The 27,131-nt window shown below is 54.0% G+C and overlaps 1 protein-coding gene across 11 annotated transcripts in view; it reads right to left on the bottom strand.

The window, feature by feature from the left end:
• ARHGAP39 (Rho GTPase activating protein 39) overlaps positions 1-27,131 on the bottom strand; it is a 78,416-nt gene that overhangs the window by 32,510 nt on the left and 18,775 nt on the right. For 8 of the 11 annotated variants that reach the window (XR_014843203.1, XR_014843202.1, XR_014843200.1 and 5 more), the window contains exon 2: positions 439-600. Coding sequence is in view for 6 of the 11 variants with exons in the window: in XM_085021393.1 (XP_084877519.1) it covers positions 439-554 (116 nt within the window). In the remaining 5 variants the exon portion in view is untranslated. Of the gene's footprint in view, positions 1-438; positions 601-989; positions 2,530-27,131 lie in introns of those variants that run through there. The other 3 variants (XR_014843201.1, XM_085021391.1, XM_085021395.1) reach the window with 3 other exon arrangements.

Here is a 27,131-nt window from a genome sequence, read left to right as displayed (position 1 = left end):
GGCCCCTCCCACGTGTGCTGGCCATGCTGCCAACTGTCTGCCTCTTGCCCCCAAGTCTGGGCAACACTTACTTGCAGAAAATGAGCTGTTGGAATACTTATTTCCTGGAAGACCCCAATGAGTGCTATCTACCAGGTGACAGGGTGAGACCTGGTGCTCCATGCACGGTCTGGGTTCTTGCAACGGGTGCAATTACTCCCAAATAAAGCTATAAATTAGAAAACTTAAAATGATCCCCTGTGGCCACCTGCCTGCCAGAGTGGGCAGAGGGAGCTGGCCCAGCCATGGGCCGGCAGGGTGTCCAGCCAGGCAGCCAAGCCCACCTGCCCAAGGTGGAGCCCACCTGCTCCAGGACATCCATGGCAGAAGGTGAGGCACAAAGAGCCTCGAAGAGGAAAAGACCCTCTGATCCATCCACCCGCACAGCGCCCGCCTTACCTTGTGCTCGACCCTGAACCCCGAGACTCCTGCAAGCTGCCATGGTGTCTCTCGCACTCGTAGTCCTGCGCCTGGGACATTGCAGCCTTGTCCTGGGGACCCAGGTGGACGGACATCAGTGGGTTTGGACACCCCTCCAGCGTCAGTGGGGAAGGTACCGCCCTGCAACAGAGCAGAAGCCTTTATTACACCTTTGGGTTTGGGGCTCCAGGAACCACCAGTCCAGTCTCATAGCCCAGGCCTGAGGCAGTTTCTAAGCTCCCTACCCTGACCCCCCAGCTGGGAGCCAGCCCTTGCCCAACCCCGGGAGGGCAATCAGACCCCGGTGCCTGCTGGCCCCTGAGTGAGCTGCCTGCCTCTCCAAGAGCAGTGTCCTTCCTGCTAAACAGGGACACCGCCCACCTCGTGTCCCCAAGCTAGAAGCACACCCTCAACTGCACAAAGGCGATTGAGGCACGCAGAGGGCCACTTGATTTAGGACAGAGGGGGCTGTTCAAAAATGGTGCTGGGCTGACACGATACACACAGGAGAAAACAAACTGCACCCCTACCTCATCCAATGCAGTAAACTCAATTCCAGATAAGCTGTAGGTCTAAATGTTAAAAGCAAAACAATAAGACTTCTTACAAAAAAAGAGAGAAAAAAACCTTTGTAGTCTCAGAGCAATCAGACATAAAACCCCACTAACCCCGAAACACTAACAAATTGGACTACAATATTAAGAACCCTTGTTTTTATTTATTTACTTTTATGGCTGTATTGGGGGCATACGGAAGTTCCCGGGCCAGGGACTGAATCTGAGCCATGGCTGCAACCTATGCCATAGCTGCTTTAACCCACTGCACCAGGCTGGGATCAAACCTGCGCCTCTGCAGTGACCCAAGCTGCTGCTCTTAACCCACTGCACCACAGTGGGAGCTCCCAGAACGCTTGTTTATAAGTTTTTGCCATTATAACCAAACAGACAAATCCAGAGTGGGAGAGATTCACTATATAGTTAGTGTATGTACAATACATTACGTGTGTGGTGTGTGTATATCTGATCTGACCAAGGACTTTTTCCAAAACGTATAAAAAGTTCCTAGAGATAAGTAAGAAAAACAGATAATCCAACAGAAAAAAGAAAAAAAGACTTGAAAGCAGGATTTCCCATCGTGGCTCAGTGGTAACAAACCCGGCTGGTACCCACGAGGACCTGGTTCGATCCCTGGCTTCGATCAGCGGGTTAAGGATCCCGAGTTGCCGTGAGCTGTGGTGTGGGTGGCAGACACGGCTGGGAGCCTCTGCTGCTGTGGCTGTGGCTGTGGCTGTGGCCAGCAGCTGCAGCTCTGATTCGACCCCTAGCCTAGGAATCTCCATATGTCACAGTTGCAGCCCTAAAAAGACCAAAAAAAAAAAAAAAAAAAAAAAAGGAGTTGAAAGCCATCTAAATGATCTAAATGGCTAATAAACACAGAGAAGTGTGCTCAGCCTCATTAGTCATCAGGGAACGCTAAGAGGAGGCATTCTGGACTCCGGGGACACCCACCAGAGTGGCTAAAATGGAAGAGAGAACCTATCCTGTGCTGGCAGGGACACGAGGCCCCAGGGCTGAGAGGACTGGCAGGCCCACCGTGACCACACTGGCGGCATGTCCTTGCTGCTCACGCACCGCAACCCTGCATCCAAGGCTGCCACCCCTGGTGAGGGAGGCCAGCAGAGGTGCCCAGCGAGGAACCGCCAAATGTCTAGTTCAAGTGCACGCAGGGGTCATCCCCACCAGTGGGGCGAGGCCCTGGGGTGAGAGACAGAAGCCTGACCCGCCACAGCCACACAGCACCATCCCTGATGTGACGCTGCCGTGGGCACCACGAGCCTCTGCTGACAAGTTAGGAGCAAGGCCGGGTAGGTCTGGGGACAGCGTGGCCTCCACACCCGAGTGGGTTTACAGCTCTCCGAGCCTCAGGCCCTCTCGTGCACGTGCTTCTGGAAAACGTCCGGAGAAAGGAAGTGCAGCACGCGGGGCACTGGACTCCTGGCTCCCTGTCCCCGTCGCAGCAGGTGTCAGGACCAGCCTGCCGCGGAGGCCCGCACACAGATCCTCACGGCTCCTGCGGGGAGGTCAAAGAGTGAAGGGCGGGAGGTGGGGGCACAGGCAGCCGGGGGCGGAGGGGAAGAGGCTCTGCTGGCCAGTCACACACTTTCTTGAGGGCCCAGGACTGGGATGCCCCAGGTCCCCCCTGCCCCCACTCAGATCTCCAGCTGGAGAAGGCCTTCTCCTTTCTGCCACTTGAATGTCCACAAAACTACAAGCTGCAATGCCTCAGACCACCAGGAATGCCACTAACAAAAATGAAACACGTATTTCTAATTCCCTGTCTAAAACAGGTCGCCTTCATGTATGGCTTCAACGTTTTGTTTTGCTTTGTTTTTTTGTTTTGTTTTTTTTTTTTGTCTTTTGTCTTTTTTGTTGTTGTTGTTGTTGTTGCTATTTCTTGGGCCGCTCCCGCGGCATATGGAGGTTCCCAGGCTAGGGGTTGAATCGGAGCTGTAGCCACCGGCCTACGCCAGAGCCACAGCAACGCGGGATCCGAGCCGCGTCTGCAACCTACACCACAGCTCACGGCAACGCCGGGTCCTTAACCACTGAGCAAGGGCAGGGACCGAACCCGCAACCTCATGGTTCCTAGTCGGATTCGCTAACCACTGTGCCACGACGGGAACTCCCACCGTTTTTTTTAAAAAAAGTACAGCAGCAGTGTGAGTGAAACTCTGAAAAACTAGAAGGCACTTACTTCCCTGGCCTGAGAGCAACTCAGATGAACCCCCCTACCCCTTCGCCTCCCCCCCAGCTGGTCCAGAGCGGCAAAGCCACCACCTCCCCTGCGCCTGGCCCGCCTCTGGCAGGGTCGACGCCGGCACATCTTCTCCAGAAGTGCCTGGGTCTGAAATCACAGGGTGTCAGGCCTCCAACTTCGCTCTTCATTTCGTAAAGCTGCTTTAATTATTCCAGGTCCCGAATCTCAGACCTGGCTGCTCAGGCTCCACGACTAGCCTGCTGGGGTTTTGTGTGCAGCTGCGCCGGAGCCACGCACCAAGGAGAGCAAACCCCTGTCCCGACAATCCTGGGCCCCCCTCCTGTGAACACGGCGCTTCTCTCCATTACACACCTGGCTTCTCTCAGCAACATTTTGTGGGCTTTTGTGTAGATATCTTCACTCAAATCTCCCTGTATTTCTTATTTTGGGTGCTGAGAAAACATAATTTCCAATTCTTTGTTACTGGTACAGAACCATATAACTTGTTTTTGCGTACTGGTCTTGTACCTACAACTTTGCTAAACTCACTTCTTAGTTCTAACTGCTCCCTACCTTTCAAAAACTTCATCAGAATTTTTACTCAGAAATGGTGAACACACACAGACTAGTCTGTACTTGATTCTTCTTGTGATATTGTCTGGTTTTGGCATCAGGGCAATACTGGCAAAATGAAAGGATTTGAGAAGTATGCTCTCCTCTCAATTTTCTGGAAATTTGTGAAGAAGTGCTATTATTTCTTCTTCAAATGTTTGGTTGAATACACCAGTGAAGCCATCTGGGCATGCGGTTTTGTGGGTTCTTTTGTGGGAGAGGTTTTAAATTATGAAATGAATTTAATAGAGAGATACAGAGTTAATCAGGTTTCTTTTTCATTAAAAGTTTATTACAGTTGATTCACAATGTTCTGTCCATTACTGCTGTACAGCAAAGTGACCCAGTTACACATATACATTCATTCCTCTTCTCACATTATCCTCCAGCATGTTCCATCACAAGTGCTGGGACACAGTTCCCTGCGCTGCACAGCGGATCTCACCGCCTGTCCACCCCCAGCCAAGAGCCGATCCCAGCCCATCCCACTCCCTCCCCTTCCCCTTGGCAACCGCAAGTCTGTTCTCCATGTCCATGATTTTGTTTCGGTTCTGTTGAATTTCTTCCTGACTGAGCTTTAATGGTTTTTCTCTTTCAAGGAATTTGTCCATTTCATAGAAGTTGTCAAATTTATTGCCATAAAGGTGTTATGGTGTTGGTCATAGTTTTCATTTACTATCCCCATTTCCTTTGTTTGTTTTCTTGCTGCACCTGCTGCATGTGGAAGTTTCCAGGCCAGGGATCAAACCCAAGCCACCGCAGTGACAATGGAAGATCTTTAACCTGCTGCACCAGAAAGAAACACCTCCTTTCCTATCCTTTTAAGAGCAATAGAATCTGTAAGGATGCTGTCTCTTTTGTCAGGGATACTGGCAATTTATGTCTCTCACTGTTTAATCTGTTTGGTCAGCAGTTCGTCAATTTTTAGAGCAGCCAAAAAAAAAAAATTATATCTTATGCTTTCCTTTTATTTAGCCTTTGTGTCTCTAGATATTTAAAGTGGGTTTATTGGATAAGCCAGTATAAGGCTACATAATTGCTTTTATTTATTTATTTATTTATTTATTTATTTTTGTCTTTTTAGGGCCGCACCCGAGGCATATGGAGGTTCCCAGGCTAGGGGTCAAATCTGAGCTGTAGCCGCCAGCCTGTGCCAGAGCCACAGCAACGTGGGATCCCAGCCGCGTCTGCGACCTACACCACAGCTCATAGCAACACGGGATCCTTAACCCACTGAGTGAGGCCAGGGATCCAACCCGCAACCTCGTGGTTCCTAGTCAGATTTGTTAACCACTGCGCCATGTCGGGAACTCCATAATTGCCTTTTTATGCAATCTGACAATTTCTGCCTCTTAAGTGGGCGCTGAAACCATCTATATTTGTGACTCTTGACACGGCTAGGCTGGCATCTACCATCTCGTCTCCTGGTTTCGACTCCTATCTGTTCTGTGCTCCCCCGTTTCCTCTTTCTCTGCCTTCTTTTGAATTAAGTATTTTGTGTGACCCTGTCTCATCTGCACGGTTGTCTTAGCTATAATTCATTGTTCGCTATCTGAGTAGCTGATTTGGGTGTGGAGTGTCCACATTTACCACACTCTGAAATCATGCTACGATTGTGCAGGTCTATGAGTTTGCAGTTTCTACTGGCCTTTGTGCAGTCTGCGTCACGTATTTCATTCTACGTGTTACAACCCCCAACTGTACCACAGTGTTATCATTTTTAATTAATTATCTTTTTAAGGAAAGTATATATTTAGTCTGGTAGGTACTGTTTCTAGGAATCTCCATCATAGATCAGTTTCTATCTGGTTTCATTTTCCTGCAGCCTGAAGGGTTTCCTACAGCATTTCTTGCTGTGAGGGTCTTTCAGGTTTTGTATGTTCGAAGTATCTCTACTTCACCTTCATTTCAGGGACTCTTGCTTTGGGGTTGGCTCCTGAGCTGACAGCTTTCATGCAGGTCCATCCTCCGCATCGATTCCAAAACCTGCCACTGCCCATGTCTTTTTTCTGTTTTAAGACCTTTCTTTCTTTCCATCACCACGTCTCTACTTAATGTCCCCAATATTTCCTCTAGCTTTTTGAACATGAGCAATGGAATCATAATTGCTTTAATGACTTTGTCTGCGTAATCTAACATCTGTGTCAGTGTTCCATCAGTTTCTATTGACCTTCCACTGCATTATAGGTTGTATCTTCCTGTTTCTTTCCATGTCTGAGAATTCCGATTGGATGCCAGACATTGTGAATTCTACCCTTTAGGAAGCTGTATATTCTCTGATTCCTAGAAACATTCTCGAGCTTTGTTTGCAGACAGTTACCTGGAACCAGTGTGAACCTTTCGGATCTCGCTTGCCTTTGTTCTGGGGACTAGCTGCTCCCCCGACCCAGTGCTCTGTGAACTCTGAAGGGTTTCGGTCTGCCCGACGAGGCACTCTTCACAGTGCTGTGGGAATGCCAAGTGCTCTTCCCTCTAACCCTTCTGCGTGATTCCTTCCCAGGCCCCCAATGGTTTCCTCACACCCATTCGCTCGTCGGCACTCTGATGGAACTAAGGGAGACCCTTGCACGTCCCTGAGTTCTGTCCACAGCTCTCTGGTGCTCCTCCCTGCAAACTTGAGGCCCTCAGTTACCCTGGAGTCTAAGCCCCAGCTCTGGAAGGGAGGCGTCCTGCCAGGCTCTGCATCCTTACAGCATCTGGACACTCCCCCGGAGCAGGGTACTGTGGAGATCAGCGGGCTCGTCCTCTACGAGTCCCGCCCCCAAAGGATCACCGCACTTTGTTGCCTCTCACCCAAAGTTTAGAAAACCAGAGTTTCCTAATAACTGCCCAGTTCTTATTCGTTTCAAGTGGGAGGGCTAATCTGGTCCCTCTGACTCCACCTTGTGTGTAGGTGGAAGTTCAAGTGCTTTTGTGTAGTCTTGTATAGTTACACGCATACCATTATAAGCGTGATACCCATCTGTGGCCCCACCGAGGGTGAGGGTAAGCTCCCTGAGGGCTGAGAGGATGGATGTTTGCTTCGTTAACCCTACATCCTGGACACACAGTGGCCAACCAAACGTACGCTGAAGGCACACATCCCTTAATCACACATGCCGGTGCAATTAGGGACTAAAGGTTTGCTCTGCTACAGACTATATACTCCAAGTGCTAAGACAGTCTGGAAATGGCCAAACTGTATCGACAGCGAAAAGCTCACAGCTGCCAGGGATTCGGGGAAGGGAGGAGGCTGAATGGGGGGGCACAGGGGATTTTCCAGGGGGGCGAAACTGTTCTGATACCGCCATGGAGCTACACGACAATAGCATGTCTCAGAATCTGGAGAACTTTACAGCAAAAAGAATAAGGCTTAATGTACACAAATTAAAATAATTTAGGAGGTCGAAGGTTCTCAGGATGGGATGCGGCAAATGACAAAATAACTTAACAGTATCACAAATGAATGAAACTCTCTCACTGGTGGGGATGGGTGACAAGCTGCTGACCCAAGGAACTCTGGGATGAGCACCGGTGCCACTGTGCTCCGGCTGCCGTGATCAGGGGCTCCCGACACCCCTGTGTGTGCACTGGGAGGGAACAATGACGAGGCCGGCAGGTGGTGGGGCCAGGCCTCTTGCTGCTGGGGTAGAAGGTTACAAATTAGCGAGGGGAGGAGCCTGGAATGGCCCATTAGGCAATGGGTTTGAGGGGGAGACTCAGGAGGGCCTCACACCTCGTGTAATACAGACACAGGTCCCACATCTAGAGATGGTCATACGCTTGTGTGCGTGCAGATGTCAACACACACAAATACACTTCCTTTCTCCACCAGCCGAGAGGGCCTAGAAGCAACAGCTGGAGCAACTCACTCACTCAACGCCATTCTCTAAGAATCGGGACCAAGAATCCTTGGAGAGATGGCCAGAATGACTGGGCAGGAAACAACAGACAAGATGAGCCTGGAGGATTTCGGAGTAAGAACGTGAGGAGGAGCTAAGACAAAACAAAACCTCACAATGGAGGGGTCTGTCAAAGGGGCGATGGTGCCAGATAAGAGCTCCCAATGACCAAATGGAACATTTGGAGGAAAAAAAGTCACGCTGGATTATAAACCAAAGCACAGAATACTTTATAAGATACTAATATAAATCACTAAGCAAAGTGGGGAGAAGAGACAAGTTCCCCTGCAGAAGGCCAGTCTCTGCAATCACCTGGCCTCGAGGAGGGAAGCTGACCCTCTGCGCAGCTGCAGACGCCTCAGCAGGGTTGGCCGCCTGGTCCTCTCCCATCCCACTGCCAGTCCACGGCCCTCCCTCCAGAGCAGGACTCGGTTCTAGCAGGAGTCCTGGGCTGCACTGCTCATCTCACACCAGATGCTTTCCAAACGTGACTCTCAGTGTGCAGACCACCCCTCTACTCTCGGGTCTCACACTCTCTCTAGCTGCAGCCTCTCCTCCAGCTGGTAGGACCCCCAACACAACCAGAAGTTTCTTCCTTCTGGTTCCAGCAAGAGAGTCTCCTGGTCACTGAGCGGTCACTGGGGCCCCAGTCTCGGTCAGTGCTTCGAGGAGGGCAGGGGCAAGGGGCTCCGTGGGCATGCAGGGGCCCTCCGGCAAAAGCTCCTTTAGGCTGACGGTCGGCCCAGGAGAGCTGAGGCCTCACAATAAGGTGGTGGCTCCAGGCACCGCCTCAGGCCGGCACTTCTCCTCTCTTCCTCCCCTTCTCCCTCTGAAGAGTCTGGATCTTGTGAAACGCAGCTGGAACACGGGAACCTTCCTCCTTCAGCTCATTTCACACCAGACACCCTCTCACATCTGGGTTCTCCCAAGGCCCACCCAATCCACAGACCCAACTTTGCGAGTAAATCTCATCAATGATATCCCTAAAAATCCTCTTTGTTGAGTGAAAACTCAGCCCTGCTTGAGGCTCTGGCTCTCGATTCTCTTTCCCATCTGGCCAACACCCTCCTCTGTCTTAGACTCACTGTAGGTTCAATCCTGTTCCCTATTTTTCAGTCTTTGGGTCCATTTCAGTGAGTTTCAGGGAGGGAAGTAGAATAAATAAGTCTTCACTTGCCATCATTTCCAGAGGCCTACGCTGCATCCTCAATGCTGTTTTTAATAAGTTTTCCAAGCTCTGAACAATGAGCCTGTCTCAGTTTCATGTTCTGAAAGTCTGGCTCTGAGCTGGAGGCACAATGCCCCATTCTCCACGCTCGGCAGGCAGGACAGGGTGGCATTTCCGTGTCCGCGCCTCCTGCAGCAGCTGTTCTCACCGACCCCTCCTCCAACAGACGGGCCACGTCGTTACGATTAAAATTGTGACCCAACCTGTCGGCAAATCATGGAATCAACCGTGGGTCAGAACTAGAGCCCCAGCCCTCTCTGGGGCTGGATGTAAGACCCCGCGGGCCCAGAAAGAAGACTGTTGTCTGCAGCCACGGGGGTGCAACATAAATCACATCTCGGAGGGCAGGGCTGCCCTTTGGGTTTGCGGAAAGCTTCCACTCTGGGGACTCCTGCGTGGCCTCAAGGGCACATGATGGGCCATAAGGACGCAGACCCACGGGCCACACCACCCTGCTCCACTCACTGGTGGAGCCCCCCGTGCCATGCCTTCCTCTGCCCCTCCCCCCGGCTCCCTGACCAGCAAACCATGCCAGGGGTCCTGCAGGACCCTTGGGAGAGAACGAAACCTCTATCCAACGTTCACAAGTGGGGAACCAGGAGGCAGAAGCTGGCCTGTGACTGGGAATAGCCCAACACCGTGTTCTGGCTTGTTTCCCAAACCCTCCAGGGACAGGGCACCCCAGCTCTGTGAGAGACTCCCATCGTGCACGGCTACGAGGATGCCAGCACCAACACTGTGCCCCGAGGGCCCACAGGAGCCCCCAGCCTCCAGGTGGTGGCAGACACCCCCCCCCCAACTGCTTCAGCCCAAGAGGAGGTAGGGCTCCATCGGGGGCGGGGCAGTGACCTGGGGCTACAGACAGAGATGGGGTCTCAACAAAGGAAGGAAGCTCAGGGCGCTTCAAGACACTCTGGGTTTTCCTTATTCCTTAAATCTTGCTGTGATTATTTAAAAACACACTAAATGAAATTAGCACAACACTGTAACCCACTATACTTTAATACAATTTTTAAAAATCCACAGAAAATGCGAAGAATGCTTTCTGCTCGGACTCCTCTCCAGCGCCTAGACCTCTGCTCTGTGAATCAGCAGGTGCTCAAGGGAATGGAACTGGCAGACCGAAAAAAAGCCCCTCTGAATGAAGTGGTGCTGAGGCAGGGGTCAGGCAGAGGAAGGCATGGCACGGGGGGCTCTTCTCACGGCCTCTGCCCTCAGCCCTCAGCCCGGGGAGGCTGTGCAGAGCCCAGGAGGCTGGGCTCCCTCCGCCCTGCTGCCTGGACGTGCAGACATGGGCAGTGAGAGGCAGCCCCGCCAGAGCCCTGCTCCTGCCCAGCGCTGGCTCTGCAGGAGCACATCTCCCCGCCAGCCTTTTCCCTGCCCCTCGCTTCTGCTCAGGGACCCAGGGGCCTTTCCAGTGTGTCCACGTGGATGGCTGGCCTGTTTCCTTGAGGAATCCAACCGGAGGCCGGGCCGGGCAGCCCCGCTCTGCTTAGGTGCCCGCCTGTCCTGGCCGCACTCCCCGAAGGGCTCCACACGGGCTGTGCGCTTGAAGGTTCGCAACCCTGACCGTCGCTGCAAGTGGCACCCCCGCAACCCCCCAGCACCGGGGCTCCAGCCCCTCTGCTCACGGAGACGTGGGGGCGGCCAGAGCAGGTGGGAGCGCTGGGGACGGCGCACCCGTGCTGCCCGGGCCACCTCCCCATGCCAGCGCTTGGGCTCCACTTGCCTCCTCAGCCCCAGACTCTTCCTTCCCTGGTCCTGCAGCCTTGCTCCAGAAGAGCTCCTGGTGCCACAGACAGACACGCATGCGAAAAACTCACAAAACCTTCACCGGATGTGACAGCCGCTGCCCTGGGCCCGGTGTGCTCAGGCCCACCTCCCTGAGGACCTCACCAGGCGCTTGCTCCGCTGTCCTTTCGTCCCCAGAAGGCAGGTCCTGCCCAGTCCTCAACCCACAGGCGAGCAGAGTAGCCCAGGCCTGCCCTGTGCTGCGGCTGAAGCTGCAGGGGGACAGTTGGACAGAGGGCTGGCAGGGGCCACGCCTAGAGCAGGAGAGGGGGCCCCGCCACCCTCCAGGCACCCACCCCCCACGGTCCCCCCTACCCGCGGCTGCTTGCTCCTCCCAGTCCCGTCCACCCTGCGGGAAAGTTCCAGTCGTAAGTGGGCAAGAAGGCTCTTGATTCCAACTTCCTACGCCTCCTGGAACAGAAGACGCTCTGTGCCGCTGCCCAGCGGGTTCTGTTTGGAGCGGTATGAGCCCCAAAGGCCGCAATCTGCTCTTGGTGCCCAGCAGCACTCCTCACACCCAAGGGTGGGGGTCCAGGGGACGCCCGCTACCCGCCAGGCTGGCAGGCCTGCCTGCGAGCAGCCTGCATGGAGAGGCCGGCGCCGGGGGCAGCCTGAGGCCTGAGAGTCAGGGATGGCCTGCTGCTCTCCGCTCCCCCGGGGGTGCACACTGCAAGGGCAGGGCAGGGGCACAGCAGTGACAGGCCCACGGCCACTAGTGGTGCCCTCGGCAGGCGGGGGGGCCCCGGGACACTGAATGGCACCTTCCATCCGCGGCTTCGTTCAGGCAGAAGATGCTGAAGGCTGGCGCCACCTCCGGGAGGCTGCCCTGCCCCTGCCCTCGGCCCCACCTCCGGCCAGGCACAACCTCCCACGGCCCGCCTGCCCTGGTCTCTCAGGAGGCCTGTGCCCAAGAACAAAAGCTCACCACCTCCCCGAGACCCCAGCGCTCACAAGGCTGAAAGGCCAGCAGATCTTTCCCGAAGGCGAAGCTGACGAGTCCCCAGGAGCTGACAAACCCACGCAGCTCAACGGGCCCCTCGAAGAGGCAGCCCCGCCGGGAGGTGGAGCATTTCTCAGGCGGCCACGCAGGGTCTGCGGCCACGGGGTGGGACCGCGAACCCAGAGGCTCTGAGCAGCGGGGCGTCCCCAGGTCCCCCAGTCGTGTCACAGAAACAGGAATGAAAGGCAGCGGTTTCAGCCAGAGAAACAAGAGCAGCACTTCGTTCCACAGGCCCTGGAGCAGGAGGGCTCTGGCTGGAGCAGGTGACCCTGCAGGGCAGACCACGACGGGCCAGCGTCGCCCGTAGTTCTCAGGCCCAGAGGCGAGCAGATGCGCCTGCGGACTCCCACTGCGCCTGACGACATGTCCTCGAACACGGGCGACAGAAGACCAAGCGGAAACGTTTCATCCCCGCGACAGCGAGGAGGACAGTAAAGCATCGGGAAACACGGGCCTGAGCCCTGCACACCCCAGATGACGCTGGCAGTCGTGGCGCTGGGCCCACGGGGCCGCACGAGGCCCAGCGCGGACGCCATGGAGGCCCTTCTGCCAGGAAGGCGGATGGGGGGGCGCTGCCCCTGCCTGGGGGGAGGCAGGTTCCAAACAGCTCCTCCCTGGGAGGTTCCAGAAAACGTCTGATGAATATGAGGAATGTTTCATCAACTCAGACCATCTGAGCTCCTCTCTGTCAAGTTCCAGTCACAGAAGGGACAGTGACTTCCTGGCAGGACCAAGCCCAGCGGGCAGCTGGGAGAACTGAGGGCAGCCTTACAGGGAACAGCAGCCTGGGAGAGGAACAGGCCCCCTCTGACACAGGAGACTGGCTCCAGAACCTACTAGAAGACTTTTGGAGAACACTGCCCTTCTGTCACAATAATCAACGAGACAGCTTCGACCGACCGTCTTAAGAGAACACACAGCACCCTCATGATAGTTTTAAGCTACTGAAAAATTTTAAATCCACTGAAGAGATGAGAAGAAAGTTCAGAACCTCCACGGGCAGACGCTAAGTAAATCTGGGAAGAGAGATGCCAAGGAGCCCCCGCACCTGGAGGCCTGGCCGTGGCTGACCTGGGGCATCTGTGCAGTGTGGAAGGAGCAGGAGAGCCCCAGGCCCAGGTGGCGACCCACTTGAAGATGCTCCCAAGGCTGAGGCCCCCAAGGCAGCAGGTAAAGCAGCTTCGCCAGAAAATGTGACTGTCTCCCACCCCCCGCGAGGCAGCAGGTGCTACAGGCCGGAGCCGAGGGGTCAGCCTGCAGCTGGATGGAAGTAATGAGAAGGAGCCTCCAGGAGTTCCCGTCGTGGCGCAGTGGTTAACGAATCCGACTAGGAACCATGAGGTTTCGGGTTCGATCCCTGCCCTTGCTCAGTGGGTTAACAATCCAGCGTTGCCGTGAGCTGTGGTGTAGGTCACAGACGCAGCTCGGATCCCGCGTTGCTGTGGCTCTGGCTTAGGCCGGCGGCTACAGCTCCGATTAGACCCCTAGCCTGGGAACCTCCATATGCCGCGGGAACGGCCCAATAAATGGCAAAAAGACAAAAAATAAAATAAAATAAAAAAATATTTAAAATTAAAAAAAAAAAAAAAAAGAAGGAGCCTCCAGAAACAGACCTGACGGTGGGCCTGTCGCATGGCTGCAGGCTGGGGGCGGGGGGGCATGTCCGTGAGAAAGAAGAGTCAGAGTCAGCATAGCTGACGGGCTTCGTGTTGGGGAGGGGGCATCCATAGAACAGGGATCACAGACCAGGGCAGAGAGGTCAAAGGTCCCAACCCAGGTCCAAGGACCAGGTGCCCAGCCACGCCCCTACCCACGGGCATGGCAGTGAGTCAGTGAGTGGGGAACTGGTGAGTAAGTGGGAAACAGCAGGCACACTGGGAAAAAGGAGGGTACATGGCTGGCACTCCCAAAGCCAGTGTCCAGAAGGTTCGGGAAAGCTGGGAACAACCATATGGGACAAAGAGGTGAGGCTGTGGCCGCCAGCGGGGCCCATTCAGGCCCACCGCACAGGTCCCAGGCATTGTTAGGGAAACCTGGAGGTGAGTCACCCAGAGCCCTGACCTTCTTCCCACCACCCCTGGCCTCAGAAGCCCCCTCGACCTGCGTCTGCCCACCACGTGCAGCACACAGCTGGCCCGTGGGTCTGCAGGGTGGACGGCAGAGTGAGAGACCATGTGCGCGCCCAAGGCCAACCACCCCACGAGCCGTCTCTGGAGGGGGTGCGGGCCAGAAGCTTGGAACCCACCAGGCAGCTCGACCTCCACTTTCCCTGACCAGCCGTGAAGATGCGCTGCCCCCCAAACTGCCTCTAGCCTCAGCATCTACCCCAGCACAGCACCCGGCCTCGCGTCACGTACTCAGCACCTACTGTTTACTGTGACACCTGGCGAGCATGGTCAAATACCGTCACACTCCTTCCTCGACCCGTTCCTCGTCTTACAAAATGGAAAACGAGGTCCCGTATCTAAAAGGCAATCTCTGAGCTCACGCTCTGAAGCTCCTGCTGGCCCAGCACATGCCGCAGGGGCAGGGTTGTCCATCTGTGCCCAGGACACCCCTTCCCTGGGGCCTCCACATATCTGAGTGGAGGCCGCCTGCACCCTACCACACGGGATAGGTGCAGAGCAGGGCAACGTCCCTGAGAACGTGGGAGAAGACTCGCCCCACCTGCCCGATGCACCAGCATGGGGCCCAGGGCCTGCAGTCCCCAGTGGGGAGAGGCTTCTCAGGGAAAAAACAAATGGAGACAGAAATAAATAACAGGGAAAAGCAGAATGGCCACCTGGCACCTGGATCCAGCCAACCTTGAAGCAGGTGCCTCTCAGAGAAGCCAAGTGAGAGGACGGTGGTGCCTCATCCTAGAGCCCTCCTGTCCCTGTAACGCCCACACCTGCTGCTGTTACAGGGAAGGGGGAGGGGCGAGGCAGAGCAGGCTGCCCCTCCAGCCGCGGTGCAAAAGGCAGGCCCCAGAAGGGAGCCCCTGAAAGAGCAGGTGCTCTTCAAGCGGTCATGTGGGTCTGGAGTGCACAGCTGTGCTTCCCGAGTGTTCGGTGGTGGGCAGGCAGGCTCTCACCCAGCTCATGCCACACAGGCCTCTAGGTGGGTGGCACTCAGGGTGGCCCCTTACCCAGCAGTCATCAGTCATGTCCAGAGTGAAGCAACTGTGGGCGACTCCTGAAGGTCTGGGACCAAAATGACAGGAAAATGGCAGCCAACCCTCAGAGCTGGACAGCAGTTCTGGTGCCCGGAGAAGGCAGCAATGCCCAGAGTGGGACCCCCCTACCACAGGGGAGACGAAACAGGAGGGCACAGGCTCAGGCAATCGGGCCCCGAGCCAAAAGGAGACAGAGCACAGACGCAGCGGGCGGTCCTCGACCTCCCCCAACAGGCCAAGCAGACAACGCCACCGGGTCCGACTGTCCGAGCAAACCCGGCTGCAGATAACCGCGGCTGCCAGCCCTCCCCCGGTGTCCGCCCGACCGCAGCGCCCATCCCAACAGGCAGAACAGCTCAGGCGGGCCTGTGTTCCCCCAGACTTCGCGGTGTTTCCCTGATCCCCAGAGCTGCCGGTTCCCTCTCGGCGGGGCTGTTCTTAGGAAACGGATGGGCGTTCCCATACGTCCAGGGGGTGCCGTCTGCTGCAGGCGCTCCATGTAGCTAGTCTCCGTGAGGTCCCAGGCAACAGATTTCCCACTCCCCCTTGCCCCTGCAGCAGGGTAATCACTCAGGTGGCGGCACAGGCTGAGCCGGAGCGGCGGGGCAGGTGCAGGAAGCCTGGGGACTGGGCCAAGGGGAGGCCGCCAGGGCAGGAGAGGCGCTTGCCCCGTGTGTCGAGCAGCTGCTCAGCCACATGCACCTGCGGTTCAGGAAGAGGTCTGAGTTCTGGGTGCATGTTTAGGAGAAATCAGCACACCAGGAAGTTTCCTCTCCGTGGCCAGCATGGTCAGCGTCTCTGCCCGTCCTGCAGGTACCCACCTCAGGCTCACCCACACCATGCAGCGCCCTGGGACTGACCGCACAGCAGCCACCACTTGAAGCCGAACCTTCTCCAGAGTCCAGCTTGTGTCCAGCCCCGTCGACCTTCCCCAGCACCCACAGCCCCACATACACCAGTCTCGATGGTCCCTCTCTGAGAGGAGGCACCGAGGGGGTGAGGCCCACCGCCCGGTGCGGTCAGCGTGCTGCACCCGCACCCCTTCCCATCCAAGCTCAAGTCCCAAACTCAAGGAAGGGTGGGGCACCAGGAGGCCTGTCCATCCTGTGTCACCCCCCACCTCCCCGCCAGCCTCCTGGGATGCACGGCTCTGCCCAGCTCTGAGCTCCTGCTGCATCCTGGCCCGCGGTGACCAAGACAACAGCAGCACATGGACAACCAGAAAGGCCACCACGAGGCTGTGACCCTGGGACGCTCTGCGAGGAGGCGAGATTGCCAGAGCCATGCAGACAGGGAACAGGCGAGTTTGGCCAGTTATAAAAAAGGGATTACTGTGGATGATGTGATAGCTGCCGGGGTTCAACTGTCAGGAGTGTTTGCTAGTAGGATAATGCAACGTTTGAAGCATTTGTATTAGTTGTAAAAGTCACCCCTGCAATGCGGGCTGGACAGACCTCTGAAGTCACAGCCCTGCGCCACTGTGCACCATGGCACTGGGCCCTTCTCTGGCCCCCACACAAAGGGCCGCAGTTCCAGACTGTGAAGACCTGTCGGGAATTCCCGTCGTGGCGCAGTGGAAACGAATCTGACTAGGAACCATGAGGTCGTGGGTTTGATCCCTGGCCTCACTCAGCAGGTTAAGGATCCAGCATTGCCATGAACTGTGGTGTAGGTCGCAGACATGGCTCGGATCCGGTGTTGCTGTGGCTCTGGCATAGGCGGCAGCTACAGCTCCGATTAGACCCCTAGCCTGGGAACCTCCATATGCCGCACGAGTGGCTCTTAAAAGCAAAAAAAAAAAAACCCTGTCGGGGGCAGGTCCAGCACAAGGACCATCACCCCAGACCTTCAGCCGTGTTTCCTCTGCTCTGTCTGCACAGCGGCCGTGAGCAGCATGGCTCTCCCCAACATCTTCCCAGGGCAAGGCCGGAGCTGAGCCTCTCAGGCAGAACACTGTCGTGACCCAGAGCAGGTGAAGGCATGGGGACCACAACACATCCACAGAGATCACGTGGCCAAGCCCACGGGGCACAGGGTTCAAGACGGGGCTGCAACTCCCATGGCAAAGGCCACGAGGAGAGAGCGAGTGACCAGGCAGCTGAGGATCCACTGGGAGGTGCAGGGCAGTGGCCCATCACAGGGTCCCTCAGCGGCCCACTGACCAAGTCCTCCACACCACTGTTGACACGGTGTTCTCTGCCGCCACTGGCGCTGCTTCAGGACATGACAGGTGAGAAGACCCTAATGGTTACCTGCGTCCCAGCTTGAGGACGCCCACCAGACACACTCCAGACAACGATGGGGAGCACTCAGCAGCCAAGGCTCTTGCTGATGACAATCAGAAAACTAAATTTAGAAACGCTTTAAAGAAACCTATTCAGGAGTTCCCTTCATGGCGCAGCGGAAATGAATCCAACTAGGAACCATGAGGTTGCGGGTCCGATCCCTGGCCTCGCTCAGTGGGTTAAGGATATGGCGTTGCCATGACCTGTGGTGTAGGTCACAGATGTGGCTTGGATCTGGCGTGCCTGTGGTGGAGGTCAGCAGCAGCAGCTCTGATTAGACCCCCTAGCCTGGGAACCTCCATATGCCGCCGGTGCAGCCCTAAAAGGACAAAAGCCAAAAAAAAAAAAAAAAAGAAGAAGAAAAAAGAAACCTATTCAAGGGCAAGGAAATGCGACCCAGCAGCCAGGACCCAAGGGCCACGGCCCTGGGAACCCCCCAGGGAAGGGAGCCTCCTCAGGGGCCTGGGGCGCCTATCAACCCAGAGGCTGAGGCTGCAGCACCTGGGAGCCGGTCCAGCTGGGCCACTGATGTCACTGGATTTAGGCGGCAAGCCATGGAATTTATAAGTACCTGTGACCTACGGATTCATGAAGACAGATGACAAGAGAAAGAATTTCACCAAAGAAAGGGTTCATATGCAAATCTGAGACCTGAAAAGCACAATAACTGAAACTGAGATTCCACCCTCAGGCGTGATGGCAGGCGGACAGTGCAGGGAGCTGCGAGGAAGTCAGCGGACTGGACCCGGCGGAAGTATAGAGAAGAAAAGGTAAAAAAACTGGAGAGAGGGACACCTGGGAACCACAAGGGGGGCCACACGCGCGTCGCCGTGCCCTGATGAGACAGTGGACACAGGGCAGAAGCGGCGTGCGAAAACAGCTGACAATCCCTCCAAGCTGGCCAAAAGCCTCAAGCAACCAACGCAGAAGGGGTGCACAGAAAGGGCCACAGCAAGGACGGGACCGCTGCAAGGAGGAAAAGCCGCCCAGGAAGGACAAAGGTGCACATCTGTGACCGGGAGGCCGGCCCCACTTGCTAAGCCAGCCGAGCCCTCCTGGAAGAGCGGCTACAAGAACGGCTGACACCTGCCGAGACTGCTGCCCCCACTATGCTTTCCAGTCTCCTGCTTACATGGTGGCCAGTTATTCCAGGAAGACGCCCAGAACTCCCGGCCTCTCCCGGAAACTTGCCATCTCCCCATGCGCTGACACCATCCCCCCCTGGGTCCATCCAACTCCCACAAGCACGGTCCTTGAGCCGGCCCTTCTAACCCCACCCCCCGACACCTGCTTCCTCGCCCAGAATCCAAAGCTCCCTCCCGCTCCCCATTACGGCCACCCCAACCCCAACCCTCTAAAATACCAGCTAACATCAGTGGAGATGCAGCAGTAACACTGGGAAAGGGATGTAAGTGAAACAAGGGTGCAACTGGCCTCGGGACCCACAGGCGCCTGCGCAGTACCCGGGGCCGGGTGGGTCGGGGTAGGTCAGGGGCAGAGCAGGGGGAGAGGGGCGCTGGGCTGGACGTCAGCCTGTCTGAAGCTTGGACGATGAGGCCTGGCCGACTTCTAACTTCCAGAACCCTACTAAGAAGCTGGCCTGGGAGGTGCCGTCTCCAGGTGCCGGCCTGGTTCTGCCGCGTGCTTGCTGACCCTGCCGGTGACCCTGTCCTGTGCCTGAAACGTTCGTCTGTTTTTCCCACCAAAGCTGTGGTCTACGCTCAAGAGGCTCAGGCTCTGCGGCCGATGTCGCTGTGAGGTCTCTACGGAAGCCTGGACGCCGCACTTTATCCCGGCTTAGCCATCCCATTCTGCACCCCCTTTCTCCGACGACGACGATGTGTCTCTGTAAACATGCATTTGTTCTTTGTCTGAAAATACGGTTTCACCGTGCTCTGAAATGATAAATGTGCAGGAGGCCAGGGTTTCTCCCACTGTCTTCCTGGCACCCTGACGGCCGAGGAGCAGCCATCAGGACCCGCAGTCAACCTGGGCGATCCTTTACTTCTGGCTTGAAACACTGTCTTGGCCTTTGGAGCTTTGCTGGGACGTTTCTCAACCTGGAAACTATCTATCCTGTTTGAAATACTCGGCATTTCCATCCTCACATCTTTTATTGACTCCAGCCAACAGCTCTTGAAACGCTGCCTCTTCTCCATCTGCGTCCCCTTTGGGGTTGCAATCTAGTGTAGCCCAGCTCCCACATTCCATCCTCAACTCCTCAAAACTTCTCTGCCATATTTTCTGTCCTGTTAACTCTTTGCTGTTCTTATTGAACTCCTTTCAGCTTGTTCACAAGTCTCTCTTCTAATGCATTTAATCTGGTAAATTCCAACTACTATTTTCCTTGCGGTTCTCTCTTTTTTTTTTTTTTTTTTTTTTTTTTGCTTTTTAGGGCTGTACCCACAGCATATGGAAGTTTCCAGGCTAGGGGTCTAATCAGAGCTACAGCTGCCAGCCTACACCACAGGCACGCCAGATCCAAGCTGCATCTGCAACCTACACCACACACAGCTCAGAGCAACACTGGATCCTTAACCCACTGAGCAAGGCCAGGGATCGAACCCGCATCCTCATGGTTCCTAGTCAGATTTGTTTCCACTGCGTCACAATGGGAACACCTCTCTTTTACTTCCTGAAAGTCCCTGAGGCCTCTAAATTTTGAGCCCTTTGAGGATTCTGTGGTGCAAAAAGAATTAATTCTCAGTTTGCTGTGCTGCCAACACAGAACCTGGCTTTCTCAGATCTGCTAAGTCAATTACGAATTATCCACCTGCCTCCGAGCTTCCAAAACTTTACTGCTATTGTCTTTCCTCTCACTCTACCCAGCCTTGTGAGTTTGACTTTTTTAATCACTTTACTGTGCAATGAGCAGGTGCGTGGGGGAGACTGAAATTGGGTACATGTGTTCAATCTGCCGTCCTTACCTGAAAACCAACATGCTTCCCTTAAAAATTATCTTCAGCATGAAAAACTGGAGTTGGATTCCAGAAATATACATATACATTTCCAGACAAATATATATATTTGTCTTTTTGTCTTCTCTAGGGCCGCACCCGCAGCATATGGAGGTTCCCAAGCTAGGGGTCTAATCGGAGCTATAGCCGTAGGCCTACACCACAGGCACAGCAACACAGGATCCAAGCCGCATCTGCGACCTACACCACAGCTCACGGCAACGCCAGATCCTTAACCCACTGAGCAAGGCCAGGGATCGAACCCGCCACCTCACGGTTTCTAGTCGGATTTGTTCACCACTGTGCCACGACGGGAACGCCTCAGAAATATTGTTGTTAAATTTCATTTCCACCACACAGACTATTTCAAGACACGGAAAAAATAACTTCTTAACCTCATCATCTATGAACATTAACTACATCACAAAAGCAGGAGACCCCGTGGAATCATTCTTGTTAACATTTTTCAGTTGAATATCTTTTGGTTTTTGACAGTTTAAAGGTTTATAAATGTAAATCAACTATGCTTCGATTTTTTGAAAAGTTCGTCAATTGGGAGTTTCCGCTGTGGCGCCGGGGGGGGGGGGGGTGGTTCGTGATCCGGCTGGTCTCCGTGGCATTGCCATTTCAATCTCTGGCCCAGCGTAGTGCGTTAAGGATCTGGCATTGCTGCAGCTGCAGCATAGGTTGCAGCTGCAGCTCAGATTTGATCCCGGGCCCAGGAATTTCCGTGTGATGCAGGTGCAGCCAAAGAAGGGGAAAAAAGTTCATAGAACATATATAATTCCTCCAATATGTATTTCAGTCAGTGGTTCTTAATGAGGGAAACTATATTTATGTCAAAAAACTAAATCGACAATTTCCTAAAAAATAAAAATAAAAAAACCCAAAACCAGCTTCCTCAAAACAACACGTAGGGAGAAAATCTCAGGTTGGAACCCAAACGCCAGGTTGGGAGACGCACTCTGCACGCTCACATCCGGAAAGTGTCAACGGGGAGCCGCCACAGCAAAAGCAACGGCGAACGCCTCCCTTCCCCCGCCTGAGAATTGTTTTACACCCTAGCGTGACGGCCCTTCTCGCACATGAAGGTCTTTTACCAGGATTTCGGACATGTTTTAGGAAATCAATTGATGATCAGCTAACAATTTTTCCCATTTAATACAATGAAAGTTCTGTTTTCATGTGTAATGTCTGATTTTTAGGAAAGGGGACCAATGCTGCATAAGAAACACGTGAACACTTACTTTTTATAGAATATGTTACAAATGTAAGATAGAAAATACTGACAACCATTTCTGCCCCAAGGCACATCAAGGGCTCTCTGCCCTGTTGGAGGCTCCCTGATGCCAAGGATTTGCTAAACCCTGATGCCAGAGAGATTAAGACAAGCCGCCGTAAGTTTGCTTTCCACCTTCAGCTGCTCAGTTCCGTACGGAGGGCAGAGCGCGCAAAAGAAGGCAACGTGCATGGCACACTGACACAGCAACATTCCCACATGGACTGAGCAGTAGCAACAACAAACGCGGACATGTTACGGCAGGAAAGAACAGTGTTTTCTTAATAAATATCTAGGGGGGCAGATTAACATCCCACAAAATATTAAAAATTTAGTCAAGGAGTTCCCTGGTGGCCTAGCAGTTGAGGGTCTCGCGTTGTCCTGCTGTGGCGTAGGTTCACCTCCTGACCCTAGAACTTTCCCATGCCCCAGGCATAGGCAGAAAAGGGGGGAAAATGTTTAGCTAAACTCCCCGGTTCACCACTGTCAATTTCAGCACCTTCAAAACTGTTTTACTTCAACCGGCCTCACTGCCGAAGGATAAACAGTATGAGATCTCACTCGTCTCTACTGCTATTCTTCTACTTTTCCTTTCTTGGTTGTTTGTTTGGTTGGTTTTGGTTTTTTGTTCACAGTGTGCAGCAGCTTGATGTGGGACCTTAGTTCTCAGACCAGAGACTGAACCCAGGCTGCAGCAGTAAAAGCACCAAGTCCTGACCACTAGGCCACCAGGGAACTCTCTCTATTTTCTTTCTTAATTAACAATAGTAAACATTCTATTAAGAACAAAAACCCAAAACATGATTTTTTTTTTTTTTTTTTTTTTTTGTGGCAGTGACCGAGGTGTGAAGTTTCAGAGCCAGGGACCCAGACCTCTTGCCTCCTGACCAATGTGCAAGACACCATCCAGAAGGAAAGAGTACACAGAGTCTGCCTACCAGCTACCCAGCCCATCCACACCTGCTCCCAGCACCGTTCAGCTGGCAGACACCCACTTGGCCTCACCTGCAGCACCGATGCAGCTGACCTCTGCCGCCAGCCTATCACTGGCTCACCCGCCCCTCCTGCGAGAGCAGGTCCAGGGAGAAGGACCAGCAGCCGCCATGTGTCCAGGAGGCCCCAGCAGAAGAGCCAGAGCTGCTTTCTAGCGCAAAAGTACACCCGCGCACCAAGAAGAGTAAATAAAAACAAATCCGGAGCTCCCATCATGGCACAGAGGAAACAAATCTGATTAGGAACCATGAGGTTGCAGGTTCGATCCCTAGCCTTGCTCAGTGGGTTAAGGATCTGGCATTGCTGTGAACTGTGATACAGGTCACAGATGCAGCTCAGATCCTGCATTGCTGTGGCTGTGGCAAAGGGTGGTAGCTCAAACTCCAATTCCACCCCTAGCCTGGGAACTTCCATATACAGCAGGTACCGCCCTAAAAAGCAAAAAAAACCCAAAAAACAAACAAACAAACAAAAAACACCCACATACAGACTTACTGCCGTAAAGGGCCAAATGTCCTAAAAGCTACCAGAAAAAAGAAAAGCATGACTGATGGGCCGAAAAGACGCCAGCAGGCTCCTGGACACTAAGATGTCCAGTTAGCAAGGCACCATGCCAGAGAGGCCACAAAACAGCAGGATCTAAGCTGCTTTCCTTGATGGTGGCCAACCTTGCCAACTCCCACCTAGTGGATGGGAAGATGAAGAAGTGACACTGTGACCCTGAGGCCCGGCTGCAAAAGGCGCTGCAGCTCCACCACACGCTCTCAAGATGTGCTCTGGCTGTCAACTCAGACGTCGAATTGGAGCTGCAGCTGCTGGCCTACACCACAGCCACAGCAACGCGGGATCCGGGCCTCATCTGTGACCTGCACCACAGCCACAGCAATGCCAGATCCCTGACCCACTGAGCGAGGCCAGGGATCAAACCCACATCCTCATGGATACTAGCTGGATTTGTTTCTGCTGTGCCACAAGGGGAACTCCCAGATTCAGTGTATTTTTATTTTTATTTTTATTTATCCTTTGTCCTTTTGGGGCTGCACCTGCAGCATGTGGACGTTCCCAGGCTAGAGGTCGAATCAGAGCTGTAGCTGCTGGCCTACACCACAGCCACAGCAACGCCAGATCTAAGCTGCATCGGCAATCTACACCACAGCTCTCGGCAACACCAGATTCCCAACCCACTGAGCGAGGCCAGGGATCAAACTTGCATCATCATGGATGCTAGTCAGATTCGTTTCAGCTGAGCCATGACAGGAACTCCCTCCAGTGTATTTTTAAAGTTCTCAAGGTGATTTTCATGTGCAGCCCGTGCTGAAAATCACTGACAGACAAAATAGTATTTAAGACAAGAATATTAATAGGAAATCCCAGAAACTCAAAATAGTACATTATACACACATGCCTGAGACCTAATGCATAGTAGAAAGCTGCTGATGACAAGAAATGGGCCTGCACCCCCGAAGAAGGCATATTTCCTCCACCCCAGGGCCATACTTTTGCTACAAAGAAACCTCCCCAGACTGAAATCACCAGCATCCATCATCAGAGACTGAAAACCCTGACGCCTAACCTCCACATCCTCGTGTCATCTGCAGCAAAGACTTCCCATGAAGAAAAGTGACCTAGAAAAAAATCTAAGGAACAGCCTTCCAGTGAACGGAGCCAGAGCTCAGGTCCTGTCTGGGGCTGGGCACACCTCCTGCTGCGGAAACTAGCACTTATGCCAAGCATGTGCCGCATCTTGTCAGACCCTGGACAGCAGGCAGCACCCCAGCTTCTGCTAGACACACTTTCCAGGCCATGGGGCAGGACGGGCACCCCGCAAGGGCAGTGCACCAAGCTAAGAAGAAACACCGGAAGTGCCTGACCACTCCTAACCGCAGTGAGAAGCAGCAGGAGCAATGAACGTGAAGACAACAGAAGTGAGGTATCCAAACAGAAGCTCAGAGAAAATGAACGGGACTCGGAGGCCTGCAGAACATCAAGCATCCTAAAATGTACGCTTGTTAGAATATATGTTCTACACACCACCTCCAATAAAAAGGAGAGGACAGCAAAAATAGTTGAAAACAGCAGTTCCCATCATGGCGCAGCAGAAATGAATCCGACTAGGAGCCATGAGGTTGCAGGTTCCATCTCTAGCTTCAATCAGTGGGTTAAGGATCCCGCGTTGCCTTGAGCTTTGGTGTAGGTGGCAGACGCGGCTTGGATCCCACGCTGCTGTGCCTCTGACCGGCAGCTGTAGTTCGGATAAGACCCCTAGCCTGGGAACCTCCATATGCCGCAGGTGCGGCCCTAAAAAAGACAAGAGACAAAAGAAAAAATTGAAAATATAATGTTAACAAAGTTTCCAGGGGTTCCCATCATGGTTCAGTGGGTTAAGAACCTGACACAGTGTCCAAGAGGATGCAGGTTCGATCCCTGGCCTCGCTCCATGAGTTAAGGATCCGGCGTTGCCACAAGCTGCAGTGTAGGCTGCAGATGTGGCTTGCTTCTGGTGTTGCTGTTGCTGTGGTGTAAGCCTCAGCTGTAACTCTGATTCGACCCTTAGCCCAGGAACTTCATATGCCATAGGCGCGGCCATAAAAAAAAAGAAAAAAGAAAAAAAAAAGAAGGAAAAAAAAAGGCAAGAGTCTCAAACTGGATAAAAAAGTAAGACTCAAGAACATTCTGTTAAAGGAAGCCATTATACCAAGTTCCCATCATGGTGCAGTGGTTAACGAATACACCTAGGAACCACGAGGTTGCGGGTTGATCCCTGGCCTCACTCAGTGGGTTAAGGATCCAGCGTTGCCAAGAGCTGTGGTGTAGGTCACAGACACGGCTCAGATCCCACGTTGCTATGGCTCTGGCATAGGCCAGTGGCTACAGCTCCGATTAGACCCCTAGCCTGGGAACCTCCATATGCCACGAGAGCAGCCCTAGAAAAGGCAAAACAAAACAAAAAAAAACTTATAAAAAATAAAGGAAGCCATTACAAATGCAGTGATACACAGAAGTAAAAAAGTAAAAGAGTGGAAGAGATACACCATGTGAACACTCATCATAAGAAAGCTAGAAGCCTATGCTATGTATTAGCAAATAAAGCAGATTTCTGGAAAAGAAATATTACCAGGAATAAAGAGGGTCAATTTATTAAGAATATGCAAAAACCATTAATATGTATTCACCTAAAAAGAGAGCGTCAGAGTTCCCTGATGGCCTAGTGAGTTAAGGATCTGGTGTTGTCATTACTGTGGCTGGAGTCACTGCTGTGACGCAGATTTGAAATCAAGCACAGGAACCTCCACATACCTCAGGCATGGCCAAACAAAAAAATAAATAACAAAAAAAATGTTCCCATGGTCAGAATGACCATCACTGGAGTTCCCGCTGTGGCTTGGCGGTAATGAGCTGGACTATTATCCATAAAGATGTGAGTCTGATCCCTGGCCTCACTCAGTGGGTTAAGGATCCAGCCTTGCCATGAGTTGCAGACATGGCTTCAATCTGGCGTTGCTATAACTGTCACGTAGGCCAGCAGCTACAGCTCCGATTCGATCCCTAACCTGGGAACTTCCATAGCCTTGGGTGCGACTCTAAAAAGACAAAAATAAAAACAAGCCCAAAACTGGCCATCATTATTAAGTCTACACAGAGCAAAGCCCGGAGAGGGTGTGCAGAAAGGGAAACTCCCCTCCACTGCTGGTGCCAGGGCACTGCTGCAGAAAGACCTGCCCTTGGACAGCCCCGAGTTGGTGGGGTTCAGTCAGAGGCCTGCCCTGGGCCCCCCCAACTCCCCATCCCCGTCCCCGTGGGCCCTGCTGCCCCAGGGCTGCCACGTCAGTTGATCGGCTTCCGACGGGATCTCACTCCCAGGGGGACTCTCCCTGAGCTCCATCTAAAGGTGTCCTGGGTTTGCTCTCAGGGTTGTTGCTCTCAGGGTTGATGGGTTTGCCCATCCCCAGCCCTCCGGGGCACCGCACCACAGCTGCAAACTGGACCAGCCTTGCAGCTTCCGGAGCAGGGCCTCGCCCCCGAGGTACCAGCCCCCAGCACCACGCCCCTGTGCTCCACAAAATGAATGACCAGCAAGGTACTAACAGCTGACCCACGTGCAAGGGCGCTCCTCTCACACCGCAGCCCCCCCCCGCCCCCCGCCAAGCCTCACCCTCGTGGGCGCCAAGCACTGGGTCCTCCTCATCCCAAGCGTGCGTCGCCTCCAGCCTGTGGGTCCCTAACGTCAGGACTCTTCAAGGACGTGTGCAGCTAACGTGAGGTGAGGCCTGTGTCATGTCTCACCCCCCGGGACGGACCCTATGCTGTGCCCAGCGGGGACTCACTCAGTGGTGCCAACGGGCAGCCCGCCCAGACTCTTGCAGGTGCTTTATCTTCTTTAAAATACATGAGAATGGATCAAGGGTGGACAATCCCTTCCTGTCGGTTCCTTTTTAATGGGGGAGGGGGGGTTCCAGGCCAGAGATGGAACCAGCACCAGAGTAGCAACCCGCCCCACAGCAGTGACACCACCAGATCCTTAGCTGCTAGGGGGCCAGTGAACTCCTCCTTGATGTCAGTTCCGATGTGTTCCAGAAAGGAAAGGAATCGGTAAAGAAGAGCCTCCTGCAAGCCCTGCCTGTGCTCACCTGCATCCCAAGAATGGAGAGGAGGGAGGCGTCCCTCCGTGAGGCCACCAAGCTCTCAGCTTTGCAAACACATTCTCCTCTCTGGACACCCAGCCCCAAAACGCTCT

The sequence above is a fragment of the Sus scrofa genome, chromosome 4 (assembly GCF_054392235.1).
Source record: "Sus scrofa isolate SSC_HxYL_T2T_F1_AM1 chromosome 4, Sscrofa_HxYL_maternal_Yorkshire_Landrace_v2.0, whole genome shotgun sequence".
Classification (NCBI taxonomy): Eukaryota; Metazoa; Chordata; class Mammalia; order Artiodactyla; family Suidae; genus Sus; species Sus scrofa.
This window is presented reverse-complemented; position numbering and strand designations above follow the sequence as displayed.